The 15,760-nt window shown below is 42.1% G+C and overlaps 1 protein-coding gene across 15 annotated transcripts in view; it reads left to right on the top strand.

The window, feature by feature from the left end:
- The first annotated feature begins 3,454 nt into the window (after window positions 1–3,454).
- EML5 (EMAP like 5) overlaps window positions 3,455–15,760 on the top strand; it is a 160,063-nt gene continuing 147,757 nt past the window's right edge. For 11 of the 15 annotated variants that reach the window (XM_058567493.1, XM_058567494.1, XM_058567496.1 and 8 more), the window contains exon 1: window positions 12,450–12,972. In XM_058567493.1, the coding sequence (XP_058423476.1) occupies window positions 12,776–12,972 (197 nt within the window). In that variant the 5' untranslated portion in view covers window positions 12,450–12,775. Of the gene's footprint in view, window positions 3,551–12,449; window positions 12,973–15,760 lie in introns of those variants that run through there. The other 4 variants (XR_009223732.1, XM_058567505.1, XM_058567506.1 and 1 more) reach the window with 2 other exon arrangements.

The following is a 15,760-nucleotide window of genomic DNA, read 5'->3' as shown; positions in this document are numbered from 1 at the left end:
ATTTGTTTTTTATGTATTGACCTTGTATACGTGACCTTTCTAAACTCACTTGTTAGTTCTGGTAGTTTCCTTGTAGAACCTTTAGGATCTTTGTTCCTCTGAACGTAATTTTTTTTTCTTCAAAAATTTTATCTTTATCTTTGGTTTTCAGTGCTTTACCATGGTATGTCCAGGTATTTGTGTGTATATATGTTTTAAATATCTCCTTCTTGAGATTCTCTGAGCTTCTTGAATCTGTTTGGTTTGTAATCTTTTATTAATTTTGAAAAATTATCTCTTCAAATATGTCTTTGTCATGTTCTCTCTCTTTTCTCCTTCTGAGACTCCAACTACATGTGTATTAGACGTTTTGATACTGTCTCACAGCTCTCACATGATCTGTTTTCTTTTTTCCACTCTTTTTTTCTCTTTATGTTTCATTTTGGACAATTTCAAATGCTTTAATTTCAAGGTTACTAGTTCTTTCCTCAGCTGTGTCAGTCAGTCTGCTGATGAATCTGTTGAGGAAATTCTTCAGCTGATATTATGTCTTTTATTTCTAGAATTTCCATTTTACTCTTTTTATAGTTTTTCTGTTGAAATTTCCCATTGCTCATGCATGTTGCCCACCTTTTCCACTAGATTCCTTAACTTATTAGTTATAGCTATTTTAAAGTCCCTATTTGATTATTCCAACAACTAGTCATCTCTGACTCTGGTTCTGTTGATTGCTTTATCTCTTAACAATAGATTATTTGTTTGTTTGTTTGTTTTCTCTTCCTTTTTGTGTGCCTTATAACTTTTATTATATACCAGCTACTGGAGTTGAAGACTAGTAGAGAATGAGGAACATAGAACAGTCATGCATCGCTCAACGACAGGAATACGTTCTGAGAAATGCGTTATGAGGCAATTTCATCATTGTGTGAACATCATAGAGTATACTTACACAAACCTGGTGGTATAGCCAACTACACACCTAGGCTATGTGGTACTAATCTTACAGGACCACCTTTGTATATGTGGTCCATCATTGACTGAAGCATCGTTGTGTGGCACACAACTGTATTTACACCTGGAAATGGGTTGGCCTCTTCTCTTTCAGACTGTTATTATGGGGGCTTTAGTTAATCTATTCAAGAGTTGAACTGGTTTGGGGCTTTATTGTTGCTATAATTACCTTCAGTGAACCACAAGCTCCAAAGGTGGGCTGCTGTTGCTTTGTGCGTGGTATTGTGTCTGGGGTGCTGCAGAATTATTCCCAGTGCTCCTGCTCCAGCCTGTGTTTTCAGTAGTCCCTGCAGGACTGTACTACAGAACAGGGGTCTCTCTCCCTCTCTATGTTCTTGCCCCTGCCCCAGCAATAGACCGCAGGTTTTTGTTACTTATGATAAGTTTGTGGTGGGGGCAGAAAGATGTTCTTGGTTCTTTCTGTCCAGCCTCTCAGACTTAGGCAGAACTGTGAGCATGGGCCTGGCAGTGCGGTTTTTTTTTAGCACTCTTGCCTTCTCCCTGTGACAGTCAAATGCTACCGTGTATCTCTGTTTGGTCTTGTTTCGGGGAGTTTTCTGTTCCTACCCAGCAGTAGCAGACCTCTGCTTTGTGTTGCTATTTGTATTGTATTCTTGGGCTCAAGAGGATTTCTTGTCCCTCTCTGGTGGCTGATGGATTTTGTAACTACCCCTCCCCTATTAGCAGTGGATCTTTGTCTGTGTCCCATGTGTCCAGGCAAGTAGGCAGAGTTTCCCGCCTGTCACCCAGTAGCAGCTGACCATCAAACACCCATCAGGCCTGTATGCTTGCACCACTAAGGGGGCCTCTCTCCATTTTCCTACCCTGTCCCCTGCTCTGAATTCTTTCTCATGAAAGCCCTCAAGGAGCATATAGTTGGTGGGGGAAATCAACATTAATGAATTGTACAAGTAAATGTAAAATTAAAACTTTGATAAGTATTAGAACAGAAGAACTTGGTGTTATGAAAGTATGTAAGAGGAGGAGTGATCTCTTCAGGAAGCATTGACTCAGCTGTGACAGCGGAGTCAGTCAACCAGATGAAGGGCCTAGTGGAGGGTAACGTTCCCGGCAGCCGAGGATCAGCCTGTAAAAGGTCCCTATGGCAGGGTAATAGGGTGTGTTCTAGGAACCAAAAGAAAACAAGAAGACCAGGCTGGCAGGAGGGCCAAGTGAGTGGGAAGAGCGTGTGAAATGAAGGTGGAGAGACAGGGGTAAGACCATGCTGGGCTTCTTGGCCTTTTAAAGAATTTTGGTCTTTACTTTACGCAGTGGGAAGTTAATGGAGAATTTCAAGTTAGGGTTGGTGGTGATGGGGGGAGTAATAATTAGATTTGCAAAAAAATAATATTTAAGCAACATAAATTCAGATCCTACAATGTTTGTGTTTTGCATGTTAAAGCCCTAAAGTTCTTGAAGATAAACCAGGATGTACCAGAAGGGATCACAAATAAGGGAGTAAATAACATTTGAACTACTCAGTGATACACCAATATTTTGTATTTTGGTTATAGAATGGGCATTGGCAGGTGACCTCTCCACACTGTATTGGATGGATACAAGTTGTAATTCAGAAGAAATTTTAAATTAACTTATTTAGTCACATTTAATTACGTAGCATTATATTGCAAAATAAATTATAGGCAAATCTATATTCAGAAACATTTATTACAAGTTTATTTAGTTTTAAAGGGTTACAAAATATGTGAATTAAGTATTTATTGAATGCTCATAGGGTGCAGAGAGTAAAATAAAAACAAATATTAAAAATGTAAAGATGTTGCTTAGAGATAGTGTTTTCATTTGTTGACTAAAATCCTTTCCCAGTGGAGTCTGTGACTTTAAAATATATATGGTATGGGGGCCGGCCCCGTGGCTTAGCGGTTAAATGCGCGCGCTCCGCTGCTGGCGGCCCGGGTTCGGATCCCGGGCGAGCACCGACGCACCGCTTCTCCGGCCATGCTGAGGCCGCGTCCCACATACAGCAACTAGAATGGATGTGCAACTACGACATACAACTATCTACTGGGGCTTTGGGGGAAAAATAAATAAACAAAATCTTAAAAAATATATATATATATATATGGTATGTTACTATTGTCCTGTATTTTATATGTCCCAGCTTTATTTTCTTTTAGCTCCAATTATCATATGTCCTCTTTCTAGAACAGTATTATTGTATTTGCCTCTCCAGGAAATGTCCTCCTACGTCAAAACCAGTTTAAGACGTATCTTTTCATACTTTGCACCTAAGTTTATTGTTTTGCACAAACCTATGGTAAAACTACTTTTGTTTCTTATCTTTCCTACATCCATTTTTTAAGATTGGCCCTGGGCTAACTAGGCGTTAATGATCAGGAGAATTCAATAAAGTTTCTTTTGATAAGAGCATGTTTACTTTTGTAATTTTTTAGATATGGTATTTAGTTGTATTAAAATGTGTGTGTATATATATTTATATATAATTCACTTGTTTATATATTTTTCACTTGTTTTTAAAGGTACTTATGTCTTTCTCTTGTTTTCCTCTTTCAAACATAAATTCCTCAAAGCACAGACGGTGAGTTTATTTTCCTTGATTGCTCCTCCATAGTACCAAGCCCGGTGATTCACACGTGGGCGCTCAGTTTATGTTTAGGAATGATTATGGTGGTGGTTCTTAACCTTTTTCTTTCTGTGGCATGCTTTCGAATAGTAGAATTTTTTGGCGATATATTTGAAGGCAGTAGAAACATGAAGCAACTTAATACAAGTCAACAATAATTACAGAATAATCACTTCTATAGCATATAATAATGTCTTTCAGTATCTCTGCAAGCATCCACAGTTACTTCACTGTTTGAGCAAAATTGTTTATGGCCCTGAAGGTTATGAGGAGGACCAGCCCTGAGCTAACATCCAATGCCAATCCTCCTCTTTTTTTTTTTTTTTTTTGCTGAGGAAGACTGGCCCTGGGCTAACATCCGTGCCCATCTTCCTCTACTTTATATGGGACTCTGCCACAGCATGTCTTAACAAGTGGTGCGTCGGTGTGCGCCTGGGATCCGAACTGGGGAACCCCAGGCCACCGCAGCGGAGAGCACGCACTTAACCACTTGCGCCACTGGGCTGGCCCTCATGTTTTGTTTTATTAGATTGATGTCAAGATATGCTTCTTATTTCTAACTGGTGGCTAGTTACACCACTGCTATACTGAGAACTGCAGAACTCTTGGCATATAACAACTCCATCCAAACCTCTGCATTAAGAGACTTGACAAACTCTAGCGTAGCTCTAGCAGCTTACGGCCGTGTCCCTGGAATGACCCCAGCTCCCCTTAAAGTGCCTGCCTGAGAAAGCTCAATGCCACCAGGAGAATTTACTGTTTGTTCCAGCCAAACCCTGGGATAGACAGGTAGGCCCCTGAAGTCTCTCTTAGAGCGATACTTTAGAAAGCTTGCAATTAAAAATCCTTTCTCGAGCCAGCCCTGATGGCCTAGTGGTTAAAGTTTGGTGCACTCTTTAATCTTGGAGGCCCAGGTTTGGTTCCCGGGTGTGGAATCACACCATTTGTCTGTCAGTAGCTATGCTGTGGCAGCAGCTCACATAGAAGAACAAGAAGGACTTACAACTAGAATATACAACTATGTACTGGTGCTTTGGGGAGGAAAAAAATCCTTTCTCTGCCCTTTGAGATGTAACTCTACCACCCAAAACTGTTTCCTCAAGGACTTGAGAGCTGTCTCTTTGAAATGCAAACATTCAGGGAGATAACTCGCTCAACTCTCGGTCCCTGCATCTGCATAAATAACTTCCTAAAATTCAGTAAAGTGCTAAATGCAGGATAAGAGCCTAACTTTGGTAGCTACTTGGCTTCATCTTGCACCACTGCCTCCTGTCATCAAGATAGAAGTTTATTTCTCCTCCAGATAAGCGCCAATTAACAAATCGCAGTGTCCTAGTCACAGGGACTAATGCCCCTTAACAGCCCACAGTGCCTTTCCCTTAGCACATCCAGCCTGTAAAAAGTCTCTAGCCCTCTGTTTTGTGGAAGTTGAGTTCAACGCATGCTGGACTCTCTTCCTCATTGCAATAGTATTACTGAATAAAATCTATCCTTGCTGCTTTAACTAGTGTCCTGCTTTGTCTTTAACAACATTATGTTGCTTTACCCGCTGAAGTCAATACTCTCAGTTGCTGCAGAAATATATTTTACATGTTGATCACAATTTGGTAGCATTTCCACTCAAGAAATAAGCACTTGGCTGCTGCATGTTAGATCTGTGTTAGGAGACAATGCTCCACAGGTCTCCTGTGTTTCTGCACATCTTGTTTGCAGAGGCACTGGCTAACTGTGATCTAGATTATCTTTTCAAGGATGTTTATGTAGTGAACAACCTTGGAAGATAAACATAGTGTCTCCCTCTGGAGAAAAGGGCATGTTTATTTATTGTCCAGTATAATAAAGATGATGTCTGCCTTCAGGGCAAGGGTCAGACAGCTTACTGCCCATTATAAAAGATCTAGGTTCCCTGACCATGGTTGAGATCCCTCTCCTGTAGAGCAACTCACTGTGTGTATAGTTACCATCTGGCCCTCTTTGCGTTACCCTGTGGGAATTGGGGCTCAGAGAGCTGGTAGCCCAGAGATCACAGAAGAAGCTGGATGATGCAACCTGGAAGTGTGGGTATTAACTCCAACTCCCCAAGAGCTGAACGTTAACCAATGGGAAAGAGGAGATTGGGGGAGCTAGAGAAATAAATCCCCCCTCCTTTCTCCTTCCTCCTTCCTCCTTCCCATGGACTACTCCAGGCCACAATTTGCCCTTGTGGCCCACTTAGGGAGATCTTGTGTGCCAGGTGGATGTACCTACCTAATGGACTGCTCTGTCTCTTGAAGGCTTCTTATAAGGTGGTAGCCAGGCAGTAATGTCACATCGCATTGCTTCACAGCTTTTCTTGCCTCACTTTCTTTTCCTCAACCTCACTGCCCTGGGTTTGCCCTTTCCAACTGAGACAGCAGTGACTTAACCATTGCCTCAGGCTCAGTTTTCTTGAAAATCCAGGCTAAGGTAGTGACTAAGTAAAGAAGGAAGAGTATAGATTCTAAAAGAATAAGCAGGTAAACATTTGCTCTCAAATATACACATTCTAGAAGCATGCATAAACGACTTCCTATAATTCAATATGATAAGTGCTACTCTGGAAATATGTATGATTTTATAAAATGTAGTAGAGACTTAAATGAAAGCTGATTAATTCTGGACAGTGTGGATGGGGATGTCACAGCAAACTGCAAAGAAGAAGTATCTATTAGTTTGCTAGGTTTGCTGTAACAAAGTACCGCAAACTGAGTGGCTTAAATAATAGAATGTTATTGTCTCCCAGTTCCGGAGGCAAGAAGTTCGAGATCAAAGTGCTGGCAGCACTGGTTCCTTTGGAGGGCTGTGAGGGGAAGATCTGTTCCACACCTTTCTCCTTGCTTCTGGTGGTTGTGGCAATCTTTGGTATTCTTTGACATGTAGATCTCTGCCTTCATCTTTACATGATGTTTTCCCTGTGTGGTGGGTGTCTGTGTCCAAATTTCCTGTTTTTATAAGGACACCAGTCATATTGGATTGGGGCCCACTCTACTCCAGTATGACCTAATGTTAACTAATTACAGCTGCAATGACTCTATTCCCAAATAAAGTCACATTCTAAGGTACTGGGGATTAGGACTTCAATGTATAATTTTTGGAGGACACAATTCAACCCATAACAAGGTGGTACATTTGAGCTGAACCTCAAAGGTTCAGGAAGAGTTTGCCAGGCTGATAGTGGAGAGCTAAGGTTATGGCACAGCACAAATGACGCGCACGTGCATGGAGTTCTGGAAAGGCCTGATTAATTTTAGGAAAGACCAGAATCTAGTATCGCTGGATAGGGAGGAACTGACTGGAGGTGTTTGTGGCAAAACAGGTTAGGAGGCTTTGTGTGTCACAATAAGGAGGTGGTCCTTTATTATGCAGTCCATTGGAAGTTACCCAATATTTGTTCAAGATTACTTTTGTTACTTCTTCCTAACTACAGAAGCAACAGGTGTCTGTAACTGACAAGTCAGTTGGGACTTCTCTACCACTTGGAAGGTTTAATGTGGCTTGAACCCCAAGTTCACCACCCCTTAGAATCCTGGGCTTCCCCTGCTCCCTCCCCAACAACTTTGATTCTTTTCATGGGGTGTTGCTTCCTACTACGTCAATCTAGTTGAGAAGCCCTGTTTCTCTAGTTTCCATTAAAAAAAACCCACCTAACATTTCATGAGTTTAGAAACTTTTTTTTTAAGATTTGAGAGGTTTTGGAGAGAGTTGCATGGCAAAACTTGCAGTTTTGCCATCTCTCTGACTTCATTCCTCCCTCACCTTCCTGGAGCAACAAATTCTTTCTCATTCCTCATGCAGAACAGTTCTGCCTACATTCGGCTCCTTTGGGATCTCATTTTCTGTGCCAAGCACCCATTTGGGTATTTTTTTCCAAACAAATATAATTCCCTTCCCATGAGGAATTCTGAGAAATGAAAATTTCTCATCTCATTACATGTACATTTTTAAAGAACTTAGAAAACATACCAATAAAAGTGTAAAAATTACTCATCATATTACAAAGCTGTTAACATTTGGTATCTTTTGTTCCAGTCTTTAATATAATTCATAATTGGGCTCATTCTGTACATACATTTTTTTTGTATCCTGATTTTTAAAAATATTTTATATTCTATTATGGAAAATTTCCAATGTTGCCAAAATTTATTTGAAAACCTAATTTTCAATGGTTTTATAATATTTTTCATATGGGCTGAATCAATTAACTTAAAGTTTTCCCTATGTTTGGACAGTTAGGTTTCCTTATTTTTATTGTTCTAAACTATGCTGTGATAAGTATTTTGGTACATGAACCTTGATCTGCATTTTTTATTATTACATTATGATAGGTAAGTAGATGAGAAATCAGTGAGCCAAAGGATAAGAACATTTCAAGGCTTAAGATGCCTAAATGGCTTCTAGAAAAGTTTCTTGAAACAGGGGAGTGACATGATGAGATACCATGATTTTCACATATAACTCGAGTTGCAGAACCTAGGGAAAAGATGATTAGACTTGAACTGAACTATAGCAATGGAGATTGGGAGGGTATGGATGTAGAGATGGGGATGGAGTTTATGGATGTTTCTAAAATAGAGTCAAAAGGACTTGGTAACTGGATATGGGAGCTGAGAAACAGTGTGAACCAAAGACAATTGCCTAGCTTTCCAACCTGTCTAACTGGGGGGATACTGATATTGTTAATACAGAAAGAGAAGATGGCAAGGTGTACAGATGTGTGGGAGAAGACAACTTTGTTTGAGACTTATTTTACTTGAATTATATACCAGTTTGTAAAGGCTTTTAGGTGGAATCTAATGGGCATTTGGAAATGTGGTTACTGGTGGAGAACATCTGTTGTTTTTGCCTGCCTGGCATCTGGGGTTAGCTTTAGAATTTTTTTCAGAGGAGGGTACTTCAGTGGCAATCTGGTTAGAAGAAGTCCTCTCTTAGAGGTGCACTTATTTAGCAAACACCTGTTGTTGTTGTTGTTGTTGTTGCTGTTTTTAAATTTAGATTACATGTGTATTTAGTTATGTTCCGAGATTGGGGAATACTAAAGCATCTAAATTAGCCCTGGGTAGCCACTGCTGGCATCCATTCCTTCTTATTCTGGTAATACTACTTCAATTTTCCTTGGGAGGATCATCCCTCTCCCACTCTCCCTTCCTGTGGTTTTAGTGCACGTGGCACTACTCTATGGATCCAAGGGTGGGCACCTATCTCAGTTCAGCCAATCAGAGCCAATAGGGCTGAAGTCTAGGAGTTTCCAGGGGAACTACTGAAAAAAAAAGACTCCTTCCACAGGGATGGCTAAGAGAATCCAATGCAGAACTGGAGCTGTTGGCAGCTATTTTGTTCATCTGGCAATGGAGTCAACCCAAAGGAAAGCAGAACTGAGTTAATTCTGATGACCTGCTTCTGATGGCATCACTTGAGCCCTAGGATCCAAGTGCTTTGATGCTACTTCTAGCATCAGTCCTGTGTGGCATTAAAATTCCCTTTTTATCTTAAGCCATTTTGAGTGGGTTTCTGTCACGTACAACCAAAGAAGTCCTGACTAATATGGTATTGGAGATCAGAAAAAGGTTCAAGTTTTCAAGTTTCAACTATTTAAGTTAAACTAAGAGGAACCCTCTGATGACTACACAGTGTTCTCTTTTATATTTAACGGCTGACAAATAGGTATGGAACATCTACTGTAGTGCCACGCACTGTGTTACGCTCTGTACATAAAACAGGTTAATTAAAAGTATGGCTACAGAAATATGTTTATGGACAGCTTATTAAAATATCATTACAATTCATAAGTTGGCTGAACTAGCTAGCTAGAATTAATAGCATGAACTTTAGCTTTTATGTTTTATATCCTTTGCCTTATATTTCCTTTTTAGACCTCAGGGTAGCTAAAATCAGTAGCCAGCAAATAATTTGTTATTTGCTTGAATTTTAGAAATATTTCAAATGTCTGGAGTATAAACCTCATACCACAAACTCAAGTTTCAGGATATAGATTACCAAAGGGTATTGTAACTTATATTTAAAATGCCTAACAAATGTCTATCTGTTGATCTGTATAACTTTTGAGGTCTTTCTCCTGCATCCTCATTTGCATTGCTTTCAAAGGGTACAGATGGTGGAATCTCATCTGGCAATAAAACCTTGATTAAGCTTTCTGAGGTGACATTAGTAATAACAGATTACATAAAATTGTAGGGGTAATAACTAATCAGGTGTGTTTTTTTCCTCTAATATTCATGAATGTTTCATTTTTCAGCCACCTTTGTACCTCAGCTGTCTCTTTTGGTCTTGAGTTGTCAGTTGTGGATGATTTAATTAAGAATGTTTTTGCTTCACACTCTACCCTTGGGTCATTAAAAACCATCATGGAAAATATGATAATGGAAAAATAAATTATTTAAATCTGTTATTAATATGAGTACTTAAATATGTATCACAGGATCCATAAGACATTGTACTGAAAAATCTGAAACACAGAAAGAGGTATTTCTTATTCTTCACTATCCTACAGCTCATAAAAATTACACATAACCAGCAATTAATGTACCACAAGTGTATAGCAACAAAATATTTCATCTTTCCTAAGTTCACTGCTTATATTTAAATAATCAGCAACTTTTTTTTTTCTCACCAGGGGTTTTCAAGGGACTCACTAGTGAGTTAGCAAATATATTCTTATTAAAAAAACAAAAAAAAAGGGGCCAGCCCAGTGGTGTAGTGGTTAAGTTCGCATGCTCCATTTCAGATGCCTGGGGTTAGTGGGTTCAGATCCTGGGCATAGACCTACAGACCACTTATCAAGCCATGCTGTGGCAGGCATCCCACATATAAAGTAGAGGAAGATGGGCATGGGTGTTAGCCCAAGGCCAATCTTCCTCTGCAGAAAGAGGAGGATTGCCAATAGATGTTAGCTCAGGGCTAATCTTCCTCACCAAAAAAAAAAAAAAAAAAAGTTAAAAAAACCCACAAAAACAAATACATGTGACAAAGAAAAATTGCATGTGCCTTTGTCCAGGGAACCCCACAAAAGCCTTTTTATGGCTTCAGAGCCACTTCTCAGACATGAGTTCTTTTTTTCTTTTCAGCAGGTGCCAGAACCCCAATCTATATTCCTCTTCTCTTTCTGCTGAGATTCTTGTCATCTCTAGCCGATGACAAGCTGTGGAGTGAGACACATTTCCCCCAATCTTGCTCACCATCCCCTTCTAACTCTTGGCTGCCCCTAGATATTAAGACAAGGGCACTTTCCATTATAAGAGTTCTGTAGCTAATCGCTCTGGGAATAGCAAAAATAATAAACTTGAGGACCTCTGAAAGGTTAGAAATTTTATGAAGTTCTGACAGTCAGTTTTTCCTGCATCATAGTTTCTCACTATCCTGTTAGATGATTACTGTGAACTACAGTGGATTTGATTTCTACTTTTAGCCTTCCTGGCAGAGTTCACCAATTCTGCTCTTTCAGAGATTACTTTTCATGACATTTATGCAAATTCCTTCCTCTGACATGGCCCTTCTTCCCTGCATGTAGACGGGAAGCCATAACCAAAACTGAAGGGTATCCTCTTGTCTCAAATTGGCAATTTGCATCTTTGAGGAAGTAGAGAGTGGGTAACATTCATTCCAAGGTATGGGTACCATATAGGAATCATCACTTTTGTGCAGTGAAGTTTTTTCAAAGGATGCTAATCTATTCTAGCTTTTGTCAGATTTCCAAGTTTTGGTATTTCCCGGAGAACCAAAACTGATTTTTTAGACACGGAGGATTTATATTAGTATTTTATGAGTTATTATTTCTTGTTCTAAATCTTATGGCTATCATCCTGCACTTAAAACCTTTTAAAATATGGATTTCAAATTATGTTTACAGGTATTGGTAAATCTTGGCCATATTCCTGCGAGAAAGAGGACACTTAGAAAACGGAGGAGGGGAACTGACAAAGTCAGAAATTCATTGCTGCTAGTACTTTTGTTACACACACATTCTCCAGGATCACAACACTCAAGCCGTGTTACTTCACTATTACTACAATGTAAGAAGTATCAAGATTTTATTGGTGTTCAAAATAGTAATTAAAAAAATACATTCAGGTATCATTGCTATTTATTAAGAAATCGGATCTGGCGTGTCGTTTTACCATCTAAATTGTACTTTCAGCTTTGAGGTCCCTACACAAAAAAGAAAACGTACACTTAGGAAGTCAGATTTTATCCCCACTCAATGTCTGTATAGTGAGCACTATGAAGCAGTAAGAAAACACACACACACACACACACACAGAAGGTATCAGGAAAAAAAAAAAATGAGGTTAGCATCCTGGTGTCGATTCTCCCAGGCAGAAATGTAGGCCGGGTAGAGGTGCCTTGCGAGACCGGCGACGCTTCCGCAGTAAGGACTCCCAGCAGCAGTTGGCGGGGGTCGCCAAGAGTCGACCGGGGGCCTGGGTGGCTTCGTGAGGGCTCAGTGCCCCGCCGGCGGGCCGCACGCGGCCGGGGCTGCTGGGGTCGCTCGTCCTGGCCAAGGATAGCGGAGGTAGACGTAGGCGCCGAGCGACAAGGCACGGCCACCCGACGGCGGTCCCGCGTAGCTCCTGGCGCTTTCCCGGACCCCCGCTGCGAGGGGCGGGGCGGAACGAGCGCAGGCGGCGGCGGCCACGGCGGTGAGGGGGCGGGGCCGCGCGAGACCGCGCGCCCGCCGCCGTCCTCCGCTCGGGGGCGCGCGGCGCGAGCCCGCCGGGCTGTAGGACGAGGCCGCGGAGGGGCGCGAACGCCGCAGGTGCCCCGGGCGGGGAGCAAGGTGCGCGGGCGGCGGCTGAGGAGTGGAGGCGGGAGGCACGAGGCGGGCCGTCGCTCGGCTCCCCTCACAGCCCCGGCGCTGCGGGCTAAGGAGACGACCGAGCCCAGCGGGCGGAGGGCGCGCGGCCCCCCACTTGCCGGCCGGCGGCGCCGGCGGCCCTCAGCATGTTCCGCGAGGCGAGGCTTTTGCTCCCGCCCGTGGGCTGAGGCGGCGGCGGCGGCCAGAAGCAGCGACATGCACCTGCCAGGCGCGGCTTAGAGGACGCGGCAGGCGGGGAGTCCCGGCCGCCAGCGAGGGCTTTCTTCCCGCGGCCGCCTCCCGCTTCCCGCGGCCGCGGGCCCGAGCCGGAGCGGCGGGGTGGGCGCCCCGACATGGCGGCCCGGAGCGCCCCGAACTGCCACCTGCGGCTCGAGTGGGTGTACGGCTACCGGGGCCACCAGTGCCGCAACAACCTCTACTACACGGCGGCCAAGGAGATCGTGTACTTCGTGGCGGGCGTCGGCGTGGTCTACAGCCCGCGGGAGCACCGGCAGAAGTTCTACCGCGGCCACAGCGACGACATCATCAGGTACCGAGGGGCGGGGGTGGCCGCCGCCCCCCAGCGAGCGCTCGCGGAGTTTGCACTTGCCTGTCCTTGGGGGTGCAGTGACCGTCTCCTGCAGGGAGCATCGCCCCAGAGGGAAACCCGCGACTGTCTCGTCCCAAATCCACCCTGTTAGCACCCGACAAACCTTTCCCGATCATCGTGTTCTAGAGTCTCTCCCTCGGGTCGGTGCGGTGACACCGAGTCCGCGGATCCCCTGGGCGTCCGGTTTTATGGTTTGCACCCTTCTCCCTCCATCAGATTTATGAAAACTGCAAAAAAGGTTATTTTGGTAGCACTTGACTCCTCTAAATCCCGTCAGAGATTTCTCATGAAACGAATTCTTAAAGCGCCAGGGGGAATCTACCTAATAGAGAACTGATCAGGGTGCCGCAAGCTGTAGGCTGGTCCTGGGGAGCGCGCCCAGTGCATCCTGGAGGGCACTCACTTCTTGGCCATAATAATTAGTTCAGGTTCCACTGTCTGCTGTTATCATCAGATAGAAAAGATACCCCGGCAACCTTCAGACTATTCATTGGACCTTAAAATTTGCACACCTAAAAGCGGTTTGGGGGTAGGTTTTATCTGAAAAAGCTGCTAAAAATGATTCCACTGATTTCCAGTTCTCCTATTCCCTTTTTGTTAAAGTACTTCTAATTAAGTTTACTTTTGTGTTTTTTATTTAAATCACAAGTTTTGTTTGCGTTTTTGTTCTTCCTTGGGCAGTATCCTAAAGTTGGTCCTAAGCCTTGTTTACGGTTCTTGAGTGAGCGGTGTATTTGAAATGTAATTTTCAATCAGTGTCTCTGAATTTTTGTGGCAAATAAAGTTAAAAGCTGCAGAAATTATTCTAGGTCATTGATTATTGTCTCAAGCACAGCATTTTTGTCCTTGACAGAAGGAGAATATATTCAAAAACATTTCGAGAATATCTGTGTGTGCTGCTTCTGGGTTTTTAACAGAGACTCTTTGATTGGATTTGGTTACTCAGTTTTATTCCTTTATTTATGTTCCACAGGATTTAAATGGGGCATTTCAAATCCAGTCTCTTGGTTTAATGTCTGTAGGCAACAAGCTCTGGTATTTAAATTCCATAAATAACAAAGTTGTTGTTCTGTGTTGCACCTCTAGTCATCTGTGATCTGTTAAGAGGGAAAAGGAGGGCTATGACACACAAAAACAAAAGGTATGGCAGGATGGAGTAAAGAAAAGAGAGCAAAAATTGAGATTGTGGAAAAGGGAATGAGGCGGTATTTTTGGTTCATTTGTTTGTTGTTATTCACCCCAAGAGTGGAATTTACCCCAGGTCTTTGTCTTTTTCACTAATCCTTTCCAGTTTCTCTGTTCTTTTCCATGTGTTAGATCTCACGCAGTACAAGGGATAGTAGCTTTACCTAGTTGAAGCAGCCTTGACTGAAGCCCTCTTCCAGATACTCGGTCTATTAGGTTGAATTCAGTAGATGGGGTAGGTGAGAAGGATTTTGAAGTCTTCTTGTGGTGCATTCTGTTGTTTTTACTCCTTGGTGGTTGAGAGCAGTATGGTATGAAGGCCTTCTGAAACTAGATAGGATTTATTTGATGGGATAAATTATGTTTTGTTTATTCTTCTAGCAGTAATTAGAAGCTATATTGTATGTCATACTGTTTGAATTTTTATAATTGTGTTTCATTCAGCTGTAAGGAAGTAATGCTTTTGCCTTCCTTTGGTATCTATAGTTGCAGAACCCATACATATATCTCAAAATATTTCAAAGTGACAAATTACTCTAATTTTTTGCCATAATTGGATACATGCTTATGATTTTATGCAAGTGATTTATGCTTAAAATAATTTATAACAAAAGATTTCCTGAAAAATTGCAGTGGGGTAGTAAAATATGAATCATATAGCATCTTTTTTTCTTTTCTTTGTGAGGAAGATCAGCCCTGAGCTAACATCCATGCTAATCCTCCTCTTTTTGCTGAGGAAGACCGGCTCTGAGCTAACATCTATTGCCAATCCTCCTCCTTTTTTTTTTCCCCCAAAGCCCCAGTACATAGTTGTATGTCATAGCTGCACATCCTTCTAGTTGCTGTATGTGGGACGCGGCCTCAGCATGGCTGGAGAAGCGGTGCGTTGGTGCACGCCGGGGATCCGAACCCGGGCCGCCAGTAGCGGAGTCCGCGCACTTAACCGCTAAGCCACAGGGCCGGCCCTCATATAGCATCTTGAAATTTGTGGCACAAATTTAATACAGTACTAAGGATATAACTTAGAAATCCGTCAAAGGGCTCTAGAAATTTTATTTCAAACAATGACAGAGATCATTCTTGTTTGTGAGATAGATCAGGCAACTGTTCGAACCTTTCAATTTTTTTCCATTCAAAGTTTGAAATATAAGTATAGAAAATACAGTGATTTTTCAGTTATGTCACAGCAGAAAATGTAATATTCATAAATGTGATGCATGGTGGAAAACAATGTTGCTGTAATGTTAGCCTTAGTAATAAAAAGTCATTGCTGCTTTTATCATCTGTTTTGTTTCTGTATTTGCTTGAAACTTGGGTTAAACTTATTGTCACATATGACTTAGTCTGGGGCTAAGACTATTTTAGAATGAGCAGGTCATTGACCTTAGGTTTTGAAAATGTAAGTTCCTATATTGGTTGTAAAGACTGAATCATGACCAATCTGTCATTTGCTTATCAATTCTCCTATCATCTTATTACATCTAGTATTGCCGATGGTGGTGCCACGTGACTTGTCTTATTGTTTTGTCTGTGTTGCTTGTAC

The sequence above is a fragment of the Diceros bicornis genome, chromosome 24 (genome assembly GCF_020826845.1).
Source record: "Diceros bicornis minor isolate mBicDic1 chromosome 24, mDicBic1.mat.cur, whole genome shotgun sequence".
In the NCBI taxonomy this organism is placed as follows: Eukaryota; Metazoa; Chordata; class Mammalia; order Perissodactyla; family Rhinocerotidae; genus Diceros; species Diceros bicornis.
Note: the sequence above shows the minus strand (reverse complement) of the source record. Positions and strands in the feature narration are given on the sequence as shown.